The sequence below is a fragment of the Scylla paramamosain genome, chromosome 27, assembly GCF_035594125.1.
Source record: "Scylla paramamosain isolate STU-SP2022 chromosome 27, ASM3559412v1, whole genome shotgun sequence".
NCBI classification, from domain to species: domain Eukaryota; kingdom Metazoa; phylum Arthropoda; class Malacostraca; order Decapoda; family Portunidae; genus Scylla; species Scylla paramamosain.
In genome coordinates this window covers 16,843,074-16,858,029 of record NC_087177.1, presented here as the reverse complement: position 1 = coordinate 16,858,029, position 14,956 = coordinate 16,843,074, and the positions used below count along the sequence as shown (strand labels likewise).

Here is a 14,956-nt window from a genome sequence, read left to right as displayed (position 1 = left end):
AAATCAACAACTTTTCTATCATTCCTTCATCTAAATATGAGAATGCCATTCTTATTCTTTTCAACAAACTCATCGTCTCTCCAGTAATTTTATCAATGTGTCTGTACGGAGTCAAATTTTTCAGTAACTGCTACTCCCAAATCCACTTCCTCTTTTGTGCGTGTGTGCGTGGGTGTGGGTGTGAGTGTGTGGGTGTGTGTGTATTTTCTCCTCACATCTGGTGTGATGCAGTGCTGTAGTTGTGCAATAACCACATCTCAAACCATATGTGTGTGTGTGTGTGTGTGTGTGTGTGTGTGTGTGTGTGTGTGTGTGTGTGTGTGTGTGTGTGTGTGTGTGTGTGTGTGTGTGTGTTCTCTCTCTCTCTCTCTCTCTCTCTCTTTTCCCCTTTCCTCCCTTCCCCTTCCTCTCCTCCTCCCCCTTCTCTTCCTCCCCCTTCCCTCTCTTTCCCTTCTGTGCCCCATCCCCAATCTCACCCATCTTTTTACTTTCTCCCCATCCTCCCATCCTCTTCCTTCACCCTTCCTCCATTTCTTTGCCCCATGTACTCTCCTTCCCAGGCTATTGCCCTTCCTCCACTTTTACCTTTCCTCTCCCTTCCTCTTTTGCCTTTTCTCAAACCTCCCTCCCTGTCACCTACCCTCCCCCTCATCTGTCAGAGATAAGGAACAAGGGGATAATACATTGCTGTCTCTCCCCCTCATTCATTATATGCTATTTCTGTTTCATCTTTTCTCACTCCTTCTCTCCCCCTCATTCGTTATGTGTCATTTTTAATTAATCTTTTCTCACTCTTTCTCACTCTCATATAATTCATTTTCATTTACGACTGATTCTACTTAGCAATCCTCAGGATTGTTCTCACTTTCATAGAGAGAGAGAGAGAGAGAGAGAGAGAGAATTTTTATTTTCATTATTAAAACTGTTTATGTCACATATAATACAAAGCAAAGCATAATGGCATGGGCAGATTATGGTAAAATGTGACTGTATCCATTAAAAACATTTGTAAAAAAACTAAAGCATTAAAATTACTATAAATGTAAAATTAAATATTTCAAGCTAAAATCAGGGATCCTAAAAACTACACTCAAAATTTATTGCATAGTATCTGGCTAAATGAGTTTTAAAAGTAGATAAGGAAACAGTATATCTTTTATGTTACTGGGAAGGCTGTTCCAGAACTAGGGGCCAGATGCTAAAAGCAACTTCATTCCCAAGCAGGTGTTACATTTAAGTATATATATAAATAGTTTTGTTGTCATATGTTAACAAGGTGTGCATTCATGATACCTACTGTAGGCAGGTGAAACAGCCAGTATGGTGATAACTTATGATCTTGAAAACTATTACTCCTACTTCATAATAGTATTTCTCATTTATCTTTATCCATCCCAGCTACTTCAGGTATGGTGTGATGTGTTCACATTTGGGTGTGCTACCAAGTGTGCAACCTTTGCTTCAAAGTTTTGTAACTTATGAACATAATGTATTTGAGTTGCAATGATGGTCCCCCATATACTTATGACATAATTAATGATGTTTGAGACTAGTGACTCAATCACAGTAATTCTAGTGCTTTTCTTGAAATTGTCTTTTAATCTGTTAATATACATTAAAGTGCCATAGATCCTCCCATTTAATATGTTAATATATCTTTCAAACATTAAGTGCTTGTCAAAAGTTCTGCCCAAGTTCCTTAAAGAATTACTAGGTATGACATTGCTATTATCTACTTGAATGTGTGTGTGTCAGGAGGAGCATGTGACAAAAGTACTCTACTGGCAATACACATAAATTGGGTTTTCTGGGCATTTAACAGTAAGCTATTTCTGTTAAAATACATTTTTGCCTTATTAATGCATTGTTCACTTTTAAAGATTAGATCTTTAACATCATTAATATTTCCATTATGAATGAATTAGGTGTTGTCAGCATATTGTATGACTTCATAGTTAGAGAAAAAGGATGAGAGATCACTGACATAAATAATGAATAAAATAGGACCTAGTACAAATCCTTGAGTAATACCATAACTAATATTAGTTCTGTCAGAGGTACAATTTTTCATACACACAGATTGTGTTCAGTCACTTAAATACTTTTGAAACTAGAATGAGTCAATGTTAAGTACATAACACTTATTGATTAACAGTTCGTGACTCACACTGTCAAAAGCTTTGGTTAAGTCACATAGAGTAATCAAGAAACCTTTCGTGCATGTCTGCTAGTATACAGTTCATTAGATAGTGTTAGGAGAGCAGTGTTGGTAGACATGATAGACCTAAAACCATGCTGAGCTTTACTGAGAATAATGTTTGTCTCTAAATACTTGGTGAGCTGTGACCCACTTTTTCAAGTATCTTGGAAAATATTGGCAAGAGAGATACAGGCCAGTAACTGTGAGGCTCGTTTTGGTCACCAGAGTTGAATAATAGAACATTTCCATAATGTGGGAAGAATTCCTGTCACTACTGAAGCATTTATAATACAAGTTAAGTATGTTGTGATCACAGGAAGGGAGTCTTTAATAAAGTGGAGGGAGATATTGTCACACCCATGGGAATCGGTGTTCTTCATATGTTTTATGAGTGTCTTGGTTACTCACATAGTGGGTTCAGGTCAAAATATGTCTTTAAAATTACTGGAATGAGGGGCGGGATACCTCATTACTATTGTCAAGACTATGCTGAAACGTTACAAAGGTGCTTTTTCCTACATTGACAAAGAAATCATTAAAACTATTAGCCTTACGTTTTATACATTCAACGTCATTATCTCATTTACCGGTAGCTTAGCAATGTTCTTTTTTTAGAAACAGGAACCAGTTCTCTGAGCATATCCACATATCCCTACTGCTACCTTTACTGTTTTCTGATCTATTGCTATAGTACTGTAATTTGGTATGGCAAATCAATTTTCTCCCTTCTTCTTTTAAGCGTGGGCTTGTAACCTAATATTTTTTCTATCTTTCTGTGCACAGTCTCTTTACTGCATTAGAGATTTTAGGTCCTCTATGATCCAGGGTGCAAAAGGCCTTCTGACTTCTTTTGTGACTAAAGTTGCACAAGACATTAAAGAAAAAAACTCATGTAATATACCATATTTGATGGTATATAAGATGCACAGGCATATAAATACAAGATGCACCCCCATTTCAGTAGGGCATATTCAGGAATATATATATATATATATATATATATATATATATATATATATATATATATATATATATATATATATATATATATATTTAAGCATGTAATGTTTAAAGCAAGCTAGCTGTACAGCTGAACAAAAAGCAAACAATCACAAAAGTAAAAATATCCTACATGATTGCAGTAATAAAACAGGTAGTGGCCTGGTCAAGGAGGCAAGGCAAAGAATGCAGCCCAGCTGCCGATATGTCAACACACTTGGTGTGTCACTGAACAGGGCTGTGTTTTCATTTTCAACATTTCCTTACATCATATTATGGTTGAAAAATATGATATAGCACCCTTGCCTGTAATACGATGGTGTAAATCTTTGGGTGTACAGGTGAAGGATATTTCAAAATTAAATCTACAGGAGGCCTCACATTCGCATACAGAATGCAGAGTGATTTTTCTCAGCATCATATATGCCATCAAATGCGGTACTTCACTGTCAACATTATTATTATCAGTGTCAAAAATCATATTTAGTGTGTGGTTTTCTATTAATGTATTAGCAGAGTAGCCATGCATCTGACAAAAAGTTTTAACATTAGTGTGCCACTTTTGGTTTACTTATATCTAGAGTAAGAGTTATAAGGTCATGATCAGCAACAGGACATGGAATAACATGATGAATGGCTAACTCAGGCTTATTTGTTACAATGATGTTAAGTAATGTTTCAGTGGGATATAGTTCTCATATGTTTGTCAATTAACTGAGTCAATTAAGCATTAGGAATAATTTGTCCTATTTTACTACTACAAGATAAAAGATTACAGTTAAAATCACCAAGGACATAAAGAGTCTTATTGCATATACGAGTAGTAGTGTCATAAAATTAAAAACTTCTGTCATATAATCAAGTGTGTGGGCCAAAATATGGGTGATGGTACAAGCATTCCATTTATCACAGAAGGCAGCTTGCAGTGCTGCACTGTTAACCATGGATCCTCCACCTCCTCTGGTTTTTTAATAGTTACATCGATTGGGGTCACAGTAAACATGGCTTTGACATATATATACACTCCTCCACCCCTGCCTTTGGCATATCTGTGCACAATGTAATTAGGTATCAAAATGTAGTGATCTAAAACATCATTAATGAGCCATGTCTCAGCAACACATAAAAATCTCAGTTTTCCATTCATTAAGTAAAACAGATATTTCACCTTTATTTGCTATAAGGCTTTGCACATTAACATGGTCAATTTTTTATTTATTTCCTTTATATGCATCATCGTTTCTGGCTTTGCCTTCTTTGCATAACCTCTGCTTGTGCCCAAGCTGGTGACACAGTCGACACTTTAGTTGATGGTCAAATCTACACTTGTTTCTTCAGCAATTACATTGTCCGCAATTGTAACATCCACGATTGGTTCCATAATGCATGGATGTGTACAATGTGGGGCTTGTCATGATGCTGGAGTTGTGGTAGTATACACCTCCAACTTAGGCAGGGTTTACTATGTGTATATGTGTGATGCCGATGGTAGGTAAATGTGACTGATACTTGTCAGAGCAGCGCGAAACTCAAGAGGGGAATTCATATACACAATGTTCCTTATTTTACATTTCTAAATGACTAACAACCTCTTTTAAGTACTTAACTTACTTATCTAACAACTTTGGAAGTGAAGATGCCCTCTCTTTACATCCTCGGCCTCGTCTAAGTTGACGGCTCCGTTGGGTGCCAGAAACATAACCTTCATCCCGACGCTTGAAAAGACGTTCTCTTAGTCCTGTTTGTTATATGGAATATCAATATCAGAAAACCAAATCCAATTTTTAATATTCAATAGCTAAATAATAAATTTAGATCTGAAAATGCTTTTCAGGAACAACTTACATGTCATTTTACAGAAACAGATTACAAACATTCCATTTATAATCTTAGTCACTTTATTTCTTATATAAGAATTTTATTATTTACTATCAATTTTTAATAAATTAGGCCAGTGTCTAACTTTAAGATTGCTTCATGTGCACTGAGAACATTTATGTTTATCAGTAAAAGACTGATAGTCAAAGATGATGGTGAAAATGAAATCCTGAATTACAAAGATCTCTGAAAGAAGAAAGTGAGCAAAGATAAGCTTCATCTACTAAGTCAAATAGTCAAGGAATTTTATATAGCCAGAAGAGTTAAGTGAGTACATAGCACAAATAAATCTTAAAAGTGTGGCAATTAAACCTTAGCCAGATGGTGAAAAATTATGAAGATTCAAAACTCAGGGCAAGAAGGCAAGTAATACAGTTGTGTACACATAAGACTGGTTTGAAAATAAAGAGAACAGAAAATATGAGGAAACAGAAAAAAAGATTACTGCCAGTGGTTTGAAATGCATGAATCTCAACAATGAAAATGTCACACTTGAAGGAAAACATTTCCCAAAAGATAATCAGACCTGAGACTGTTAATATTGTAATTTGTATATACACCATACCAGTATTCTCACTATATGAATTAGAGCATTTCCTTGTGAGAGGTATATGGAGCCAAGTAGTCTGAGATTACAAGTCATCATAACTTGCCTTCTTTCTGTTGCTGGTCATGCAGTGGAGTGGCATTCCGACAAGATGATACAAAAGGAAAACTTTGCCTCCTTGTTGAAACTTCCTCTGGATCATGCTCTATAGTCAGCTGAAAATTATAAGAATCTTTGGTTATGATAAAATTTTAATACCAATACTGAAGTTGATACATAATGTTTTTATACAATAATCATACATAAACTAAATAAACACTTTATGAATGTGAAATTAACATGAAAAATCATGGGATGTGTGAGAAGCCTAACAAATGTGTTGTATTTGCCCACCTGCAATGCATCACGTGAGCAAGAAATTAGATTCTCAATGTCCTCAATACAATGATCTTCTACAGGTCGGCCATTGACTTCCAGAATCCTATCACCAACATGGAGGGACATAAGGTCTGCTGCTGAATCTAGCCTGAAAATGTAGACAAAAAGCATATTATATTCAGCAACTTAAATCACAAGCTATGAAGACACCAAGCTATACAGAAAATATATTAAGATGTTTTAATGAAAAACAGTAGTCTTGAGAATTTGTGGTTTGATAATTATATATTTACACATATCATAAATTTAAAAGTTCATTTAATAATGGCCTAAACAAAATATAAATTGAATATATATATATATATATATATATATATATATATATATATATATATATATATATATATATATATATATATATATATATATATATATATATATATATAAACTTAGGTGAATATTTTATTATAAACAAATTTGAAAATCTAATGATCACATGCATAATATTCCCAACAGAATTGTTAAAAAAAATAATATGTAAATAGATAAATAAATAACAGCAAAAAAAATATATGAAGGAAAGAAATATGATGATATATAACATAACTTCATAATCCCTTACTGTATATTGTAATCACATTCTCCACCTATTGTACTCAATGCAGGGGAGGGGCTACATATTAAGCAATAGGGCACATCATTTCATATCCCGTAATGCTGACCTAGCTGGACACAGACATGCATCAACATCTAAGATGTGAGAGAGTGAAGAACCCCAAACAGGTGTCAGTTATCTCATTGACTAGAAAGAAGAAGGCTGTGTCTCTCTTTGTTCCTTGGTTGGGTTCTACTCTATCCCTTTTTTATCTCTTTTAAGGGTCAATGGTATAATGGGAAAAAATAAGAAACATATCCAAAGAAGAGATATCATCTATAACCAATCTCTATAAGGTACAAAAAACAATAAATATAACCAGGATTGTTCCCACATATAAACAAACAATGCAAGTTTAGACAAAACACTATTATAATGCCAAAGCTCTTACCACAGCACAAAGGATATCCTGGGAAGGCCTGTAAAGCCTCATCTTACATTAACTATCATGACATATCAAGGTAATTCAAATCCACACTTAACTGTACATTTGTTCTTGAACAAAACCCGTATCTGTTGAGTAATGTCTTTGTTAGGAAAGGTCTGGGGATTACCTGCCTTTCAAAACTACTCATGACAACTATAATGATTCTTGCAATGGCATAATATAATCATGTGAATATCCAACATTTCTGTCAATGTCTTTAAGGTAATGAGCTCTCATATTGCAACTGCACCAGATACTTTCTTTAACCTTGTAAATTAATGTTTTTCAACTCCATTATCTAAATAGCCAATATTCTTCTTGTGCAGAAGGCTAGTTGTATAAATAGAATGAGAGAAAATATATAAATAAAGCAAATCACAACATTTTCACACTGAAATTAAGGCTTGATCTGCTGTGAGTTATCAGTGACTACAATCATTTAGTTATATAATCACTTACATGTTATTTTTTTTGTCTAACAACTTTTTTTTTAAGTATCCCAAACACACCTATAACATTTCTTTTATATTTTTAAATTATTTTGATGTAATAAGGTACTCAACCTTTGATTGACATCTTGAAAATTACAAAAATATAGCAGATTGATCTTTTCCAGCATTATAACCACTTTGGCAACTAATAAATGAAACATTTCATGCTCATCATATGCATATGCATAAAGTCTGTAATGTGTAAGCAAAACAGAGTCATTAAACCATCCTTAATATTTAAAGTGTTTAAATGCATTTTAAGGTTGAATTGTTGTCACTTGTTATTAAAAAAAAAAAAAAAAAATAGAAATATATTTTATCTAGATACAAATATATAAATCCAAAGAAAAACAAACAAACAAAATTTAAAACCAAATAGAAAATCTCAAGAAGACCAAGACTACTGCAACTTGAAATAGCAATGTAATATATATATATATATATATATATATATATATATATATATATATATATATATATATATATATATATATATATATATATATATATATATATATATATATATATATATATATATATATATATATATATATATACATACACACACACACACGCACACACACACACAGTAGAACCTCGGTTACTGAATGCATTCCTTTTCAAACAAATTATTTACAAACAAAATTTTGAACTCATTATTGCTTCAGTTGTGGTATTGTAATTTGGTTCTAGAACAGTTACATGATTTCAAATGTTAAAAAGACATAACAAAAGTTGCCATTTATTACTAACTTATAATTTGTATAAATATTTACTTTGTTTTTATATATTTGGAGAAGAAACACAGTGTAAGACAGTAATTCAATCTTTGAAATAAGGTAAATGTGATCCCACTGAAAAGCCTTGATGTAAACAAACAGTTCTTGGCATTCAGGAGTTATCCCTAGCCACCTGTGGTCCTCTCATTGACTTCCAATGCCATCACTACTGCACAACTGCATTTTTCCAATAGCTTTTCTCAACAGCAAAATGTCTAAGTTTCATGATGACCTTTATATTGGCGGTGAGTGAGTTACTCCTTTCTGTGTCCTTCTATAAGGCTTCCCTCATTAAATCGGTGACAAAGAGAATACCTGCACGGTCTAAGCAGTACCTTCTGATGAGTTATCTGTCACTAAGTTGATTCAGTACACCCTTTCTGGATTAATAATTTGTGAGCTGAAGATGTTGTTAAGCAGCCATCTTGGCTGTGGGAGCATCTGTCATAAGCTTCTAAGACACAGTAGATTGTTGTCTGGGAACAGATTAATCCATTTTACACTGATTCCTATAGGGGAAAATGGTTTCAGTTTTCAAACACCTCAGATTTCGAAAGGCATTCAGGAACAAATTAAGTTCTAGAATCAAGGTTCCACTGTACGTATATATATATATATATATATATATATATATATATATATATATATATATATATATATATATATATATATATATATATATATATATATATATATATCAGCCATACTACAAGCTGCAAACAAAACAATTTACTAGTGGCACCCTCACAAGCATGTACCATGCCCTTGACCAGTGCATTAACTTGCATACCGTATTGTAAACCCTAGATGAACTATGGTCATATGTCTGTCCTACCACAATGTTCAGTAGATCCCCTGGAAAAAGAAAGTTGAATTTAAGGACAATTCATGCATCTGTGAAACAGTCAGAAGCAGAGATTTTATGGAAACAGTTTGACAGTTTGAAAAAAGAAAGAATGAAAAATCTTGCAGATTAATAAAAGCACCAACGTAACTACATAAAACTTCTTTATTTCCAATGTTTCAGCATAGAGACTATGTCATTATCAAGAGATGTGGACAAATAACAGCATGTGAAGGCTATATGTAAAGATAAAACAAGAGATCTAAAAATTATTCAAAAGATATAAAGAGGGCAGACTGACAGGATGTTGGTAAGTTCAGGAGCCAAAATGTCAGAAATAAAAATGTTTTATGTAGCTGCACTAATGCTTTTATTTATTTGCAAGATCTGTTTCCCCACAGACCAGCCTATCTAAGAAAAATCTATCTGAAAGTTGGTGAAGGATTCATGCAGTGAAAGACATCAAGATTTCAGCTACTTATGGGTGCATACTTACAAGAGGAAACTTACCCTCAAAGAAAAAATAAATGCACAAAAATAACTGATGTATCCACGTCAACAAATTAAGATATAACATCAAAGCAGAATAATATGTAAAGAACATACTAGAATAATTTTTATATGTAGCAACACTACATACAGTGCAGGCCAAGAGAAAAAAATTGTGCATCACAAATGGTCACCAACATACTCACTGTTTCAACCTTTCTTTGAGAGATGGAATGCTGAAATATAAACAGTATTATTAACCTCTTCCTGTAGACTGCTTTTACACTTTTCATCACAACCTTTTCTCAAATCATTATCTTCTACATACATGTAAACTGACATAGTCATTATATATAATTATGGATTTTTATTTTGAATAACAAATGTATTACCATAAACAAATTAATATGGGAATTGACCAAAATTAACTATTAGTAAGTTATTACAATTTATGCATTATATAGTACCCCCTGAGCAACACAGTATATGTGTTTCATAATCCTCATGTTTTGTGCTGAATCCTAAATTCTTACCCTCCCAACTTACATATATTGTCTCCCCAAGTTTTGCCTTTTTGTGGCATATGGGTCATACATTCCTACTATTGGCATAACAAATAGTAAAAACAAATATACATACAGTGGAACCTCAGTTCTCAAACTAAATTCATTCCTAAATGCCATTTAAAATGCGAAATGTTCAGAAACTAAAACTATTTTCCCCATACGAATCAATGCAAAATAGATTAATCCATTCGCAAACATTCGTCCACTCTTTCTTAGCAGTTTATGACAGATGATGCCACAACATCACCAGCTCAGAAATTATCTATCATCAGAAAGGATGTACTGAATGAACTTTGTGACACAGAACTTATTAGAAGATATCATTTTGACCATGCAGCTATTCTCTTTGTCACCTATCTAGTGAAGGAAGCCTTACAAAGTGACATAGAGAAGAGCAACCCACTTACTGCCAAACTGAGTGATCATAACACTTAGACATCTTGGTGCTAGGAAAAGCTACTGGGGAAATGCAGTTGTGCAGTAGTGATGACATGGATCATCAAGAGAGCTACAGGTGGCTCAGAATTATTCCTGAGTGCTGAAAACTGTTTGTTTACATCGCTCTCCAACAGGATCACATTTAACTTATTTCAGACTGAATTACTGTCTTGCCCACTGTGTTTCCCCCAAATACATAAATATTAAGGAAATATTTATAGAAACTATAAATTACTAATAAACAACAGCTTTTGCTTTGTCTTTTGGTATTTGAAATTGAGTAACTTTGTTTGAGAACTAAATTATGATACGGCAACCAAAGCAACTACAAGTTCAAAATTTTGTTCAAAAGCCGATTTGTTTGAAAAGGGAAGTCTTTGGCAACCAAGGTTCCACTGTATGCTATACATATTTTCATGTACAATTCACATACCTGAACATAAAAATTGCTTATGTGCTTGTTAGCCACAATATTAGTCACACTGGCTTGCATACAAGAGAGTGGGAGAGGAAGGCCATTGACAGTGCTGGTGCATTGTAAAAAAAACACACAAACAAACACTACTGTGGCTGATGCAATGCTGCTGAACCTCTTCACAGTTGCATCACACTGAATGTGAAGATAAAACACACACACACTCGCAGCTTTAGATATGGTGGCACTGCATTGCTGTGTCACGCCAGATATGAGGACAAAACACACACACTCACACAGTCTTAGATACAATAGTGCTGCACCGATGCACCCCACTGAGTGTGAAGACAAAACACACACACTTGCACAGTCTTAGATACAATGGCATTGCATATTTGATGCATCTTCTGCATAAATTTATTAAAAAAAATTGTATAGTGTGTATGTGTGTTTTATGTAAGAGGGCCAACCACTGGCCAAGGGCAAAATTTTTTTTAATAAAAAAGAAAGACCAAGTTAATGCCAGTTCCCACAGATATGAAAAATAGAAAAATAAATAAATAAATAAATAAAAATAAATAAATAAATAAAAAAGAAGATAAGTGTCTTGAAACCTCCCTCTTGAAAGAGTTCAAGTTATAGGAAGGAGGAAATATAGAACCAGGCAGGGAGTTCCAGAGTTTACCAGAGAAAGGGATGAATGACTGAGAATACTGGTTAATTCTTGCATTAGAGAGGAGGACAGAGTAGGAATGAGAGAAAGAAGAAAGTCTTGTGCAGAGAGGCCACAGGAGGAGGGAAGGCATGCCATTAGCAGGATCAGAAGTAAAATTTCCTGTTTAGATTATAAGTAAAGGACAGAGCAAGGATGTTCAGTATAGAAAAAGGGACAGTTGAGTGTCATTGAAGAGGGGGGGTAGATATCTGCAAGGTTGTGTCAAGTTGATAGATGGAAGAATTGAGTTTTTGAGGCATTGAACATTACTAAGTTTGCTATGCCCCAACTAGAGATGTTAAGGAGATCAGAAGTCACGCATTCTGTGGTTTCCCTGTGTGAGCTGTTTACTTCCTGAAATGTTGGACGTCTACAAAAAGGTGTGGAAAAGTGCAAGGTGGTATCATCAGTGTAGGAGTGGAGAGGGCAAGAAGTTTGCATTAGAAAATCATTAATGAATGTTAGGAAGAGAATAGCTGACAAGACAGAACCATGGGGAACACCACTGTTAATAGACTTAGGAGGAGAAAAATGACCATCTAACACAGCAGCAACAGAATGGTCAGAATGAAAACTTAAGATGAAGTTAGAGAGAAGGATAGAAGCCATAGGAGGGTAGTTTGGAAATCAAAGCTTTGTCCTAGACTCTATCAAAAGCTTTTGATATGTCAAAGGCAACAGTGAAAGTTTCACCAAAATCTCTAAAAGTATGTGTATTTTGTCCTCAAATATGGTGTGATACAGCACTGTCACATTTCAGACGGTGTGTGTGTGTGTGTGTGTGTGTGTGTGTGTGAGAGAGAGAGAGAAATTTTATTAGTAGTAATATTATTAGTAACAATATTTGTGCTTAGTGTACTACTGCTTCAACTCCACACCTATAGGCCTAGGCTTGCAGGCATCTGTTCTATGGCCACACACAGTAATTGATAGATTTTTTTTTTTTTTTTTTTTAAGAAAAAAAATACATCTAATGTGCCAGCAAATATGGTTATTTACCTCACCCCCTTTCTTTTTGAGAGTTGAGATTGCAAGGATATGTACAGGAAGAGATGCCCTACCTCACTGAATGATTTGTTTTGACCCAGCCCCTGTAGTTAGCCCACAATAATTCTTGCAAGATCATCTTTGTAAAGCAAGCTTGTGCAAGTCAGTGGCAAGAATCCCAACTGCCTGCTACCCCCTTGTCCCCTCCCTTGGTTCCATCCCCTCCCCCTTTGTCATACTACATAACCATCGCTTCTGAGAGCATAAGCAAGCTGGCATCTCTCAAAGTCCCCCACACCAGTCAGTGTCCAGTCAGGCAAGGGGTAAAGACTGGTTTCGTTACAGGTGAAGAAGGCAAGGAGACCCAGGGTTATACATATATTAATTAGAAGGCCTTTGTTTGTTTAGATATTATTTAAGTATTCAAGGCAGTACATCCTTGCCAATATAGGTAGGATTAGCATCTCCAGGAGCTTGCCTGTGGTTGTCATGCTTCTGCAGTTTGAAGTGATATTTTCTGACACCGACTCCTCAGAAATCGCTGGGTGTTCTAGGAGCAGTTGGCAAGCTCCTCTTTTTGTCTGTTGGCTGTAGTGTCCATGCATCTTTAGTGTTTTGTGCTGTTAAATGCAATTGATTCTCAAATCTTTGCTGAGAGCTTTGGAGCCAGAGGATATAGTGATATTTTGTTGGTTAGTGGTTGTTTCCTCTTTCCCCAGGTTTTACCGTATATAGGTAGTACTTGCCCATCCTCTAGGAGACTGTAAATAGACCACTTGCCAACTGAAGGATATAATATTTCTGCAAGTATGGGAGGTTCTGTCTCTGGTGGCAGGTAGCTCACAGAATATCATAAACCTCATACTTGTGTCTTTTGCCCTAGCTGTGCCCTCTAGCATGTGGTGTTGTGGTTCTTTCTCAGCAAGTTGAAGTTATTTGGCAGTTGTAGTGCTCCCATACCTGTAGGTGGGTGAAACAGGTTGACGACCTCATTTGTTTCATCATAACAGGAGACTAGAAGGACCCCGTATACGCATATTTGGGCCTGCACTAAGATACATAGGAGGTAGCTCAGGGAAGCTGAGCAAAGTTAATGGCAGCTGTGAGAGGAGCTGAACCTGGGTCATAACAACATATACAGTGGTACCTCAACCTACAATATTAATTAAGTTTAGAAAATTATTTGCATCACAAAAATTTTATATCTTGAATAAATATTTTCCGTTTAGAAAATTATTTGCATCACAAAAATTTTATATCTTGAATAAATATTTTCCAACTAGAAATTCCATTATTCAGTGTCACTCCCTAAAGATGTTAACTTAAAAAATTTATTAACATGGCATTTCATTCACAATAAAAGTAATTTTCCTTATAGCAATAATAAATACAGTACAGTAATACAAATAAACAATAAAAAAAGCACAAATCTACACTGTACCTATCTGAAGTCATAGCAGGTCTGATGGAGATAAGAAGGCAGGGAGGGATGAGAGAAGTTACTCTTTGGAAGGAGAATCCCTTTCCATGAGAAATGTGGGTAACTCATTTATTTCATAGGTGCTCTCTCTTCTTGAATGTTTTGTCCCACTGAGGCCAGGTCATGGCTCACTCAACAGCAGACTTAATCTCACTAAAAACTCTTTAGACACTTGCTTCTGCCTTCATTTAGAATTTCTCTAAAATGTGAAACAGAACTGTCATTAAACAGGTTAATGCTTTCTTGGAGTGGCTTCTCCACAAAACCTTGCACAGTTTCTCACATTTTGAAAATTTCTCTATATCATCTCTGATCCTGATAAAAGTTCTTCTATCATCTCTTTTTGCTACTTATGCAGATACATGAGCTAATAATTGGTTAATTCTTGATTACATTCCTCTGCTTACTCCACCTTCAGACCCATATTCTTCCTCAGAGACACACTTTGATCAACTATAGGCTCCTCATGCTCAGGTTTGAAGCCCTCAAAGCCTAATTCAGGGACACAGCAGGGCCACAGTTTTCACCAAAATGAGTTTAAAGGTTCTTATTATGACTCATTGCCTGGCAGTGAGCTTCAAGTAGTTTAAGATATTAAAATCATCACTTAAAAATTCTAAGACTTTGCCTTCCACAACATGTCAGGTTGGTTTTTGTGAATTATGCAC

At 34.9% G+C, this 14,956-nt stretch overlaps 1 protein-coding gene across 4 annotated transcripts in view; it reads right to left on the bottom strand.

The window, feature by feature from the left end:
• Positions 1-14,956, bottom strand: part of LOC135114293 (LIM domain kinase 1-like) — a 267,522-nt gene that overhangs the window by 156,686 nt on the left and 95,880 nt on the right. For 3 of the 4 annotated variants that reach the window (XM_064030183.1, XM_064030185.1, XM_064030186.1), the window contains 4 exons: positions 9,894-9,923; positions 6,018-6,150; positions 5,731-5,839; positions 4,811-4,937 (listed from right to left, as the gene is read on the bottom strand). In XM_064030183.1, coding sequence (XP_063886253.1) covers positions 4,811-4,937; positions 5,731-5,839; positions 6,018-6,150; positions 9,894-9,923 — 399 coding nt within the window. The remainder of the gene's footprint in view (positions 1-4,810; positions 4,938-5,730; positions 5,840-6,017; positions 6,151-9,893; positions 9,924-14,956) is intronic. The other variant, XM_064030184.1, reaches the window with a different exon arrangement.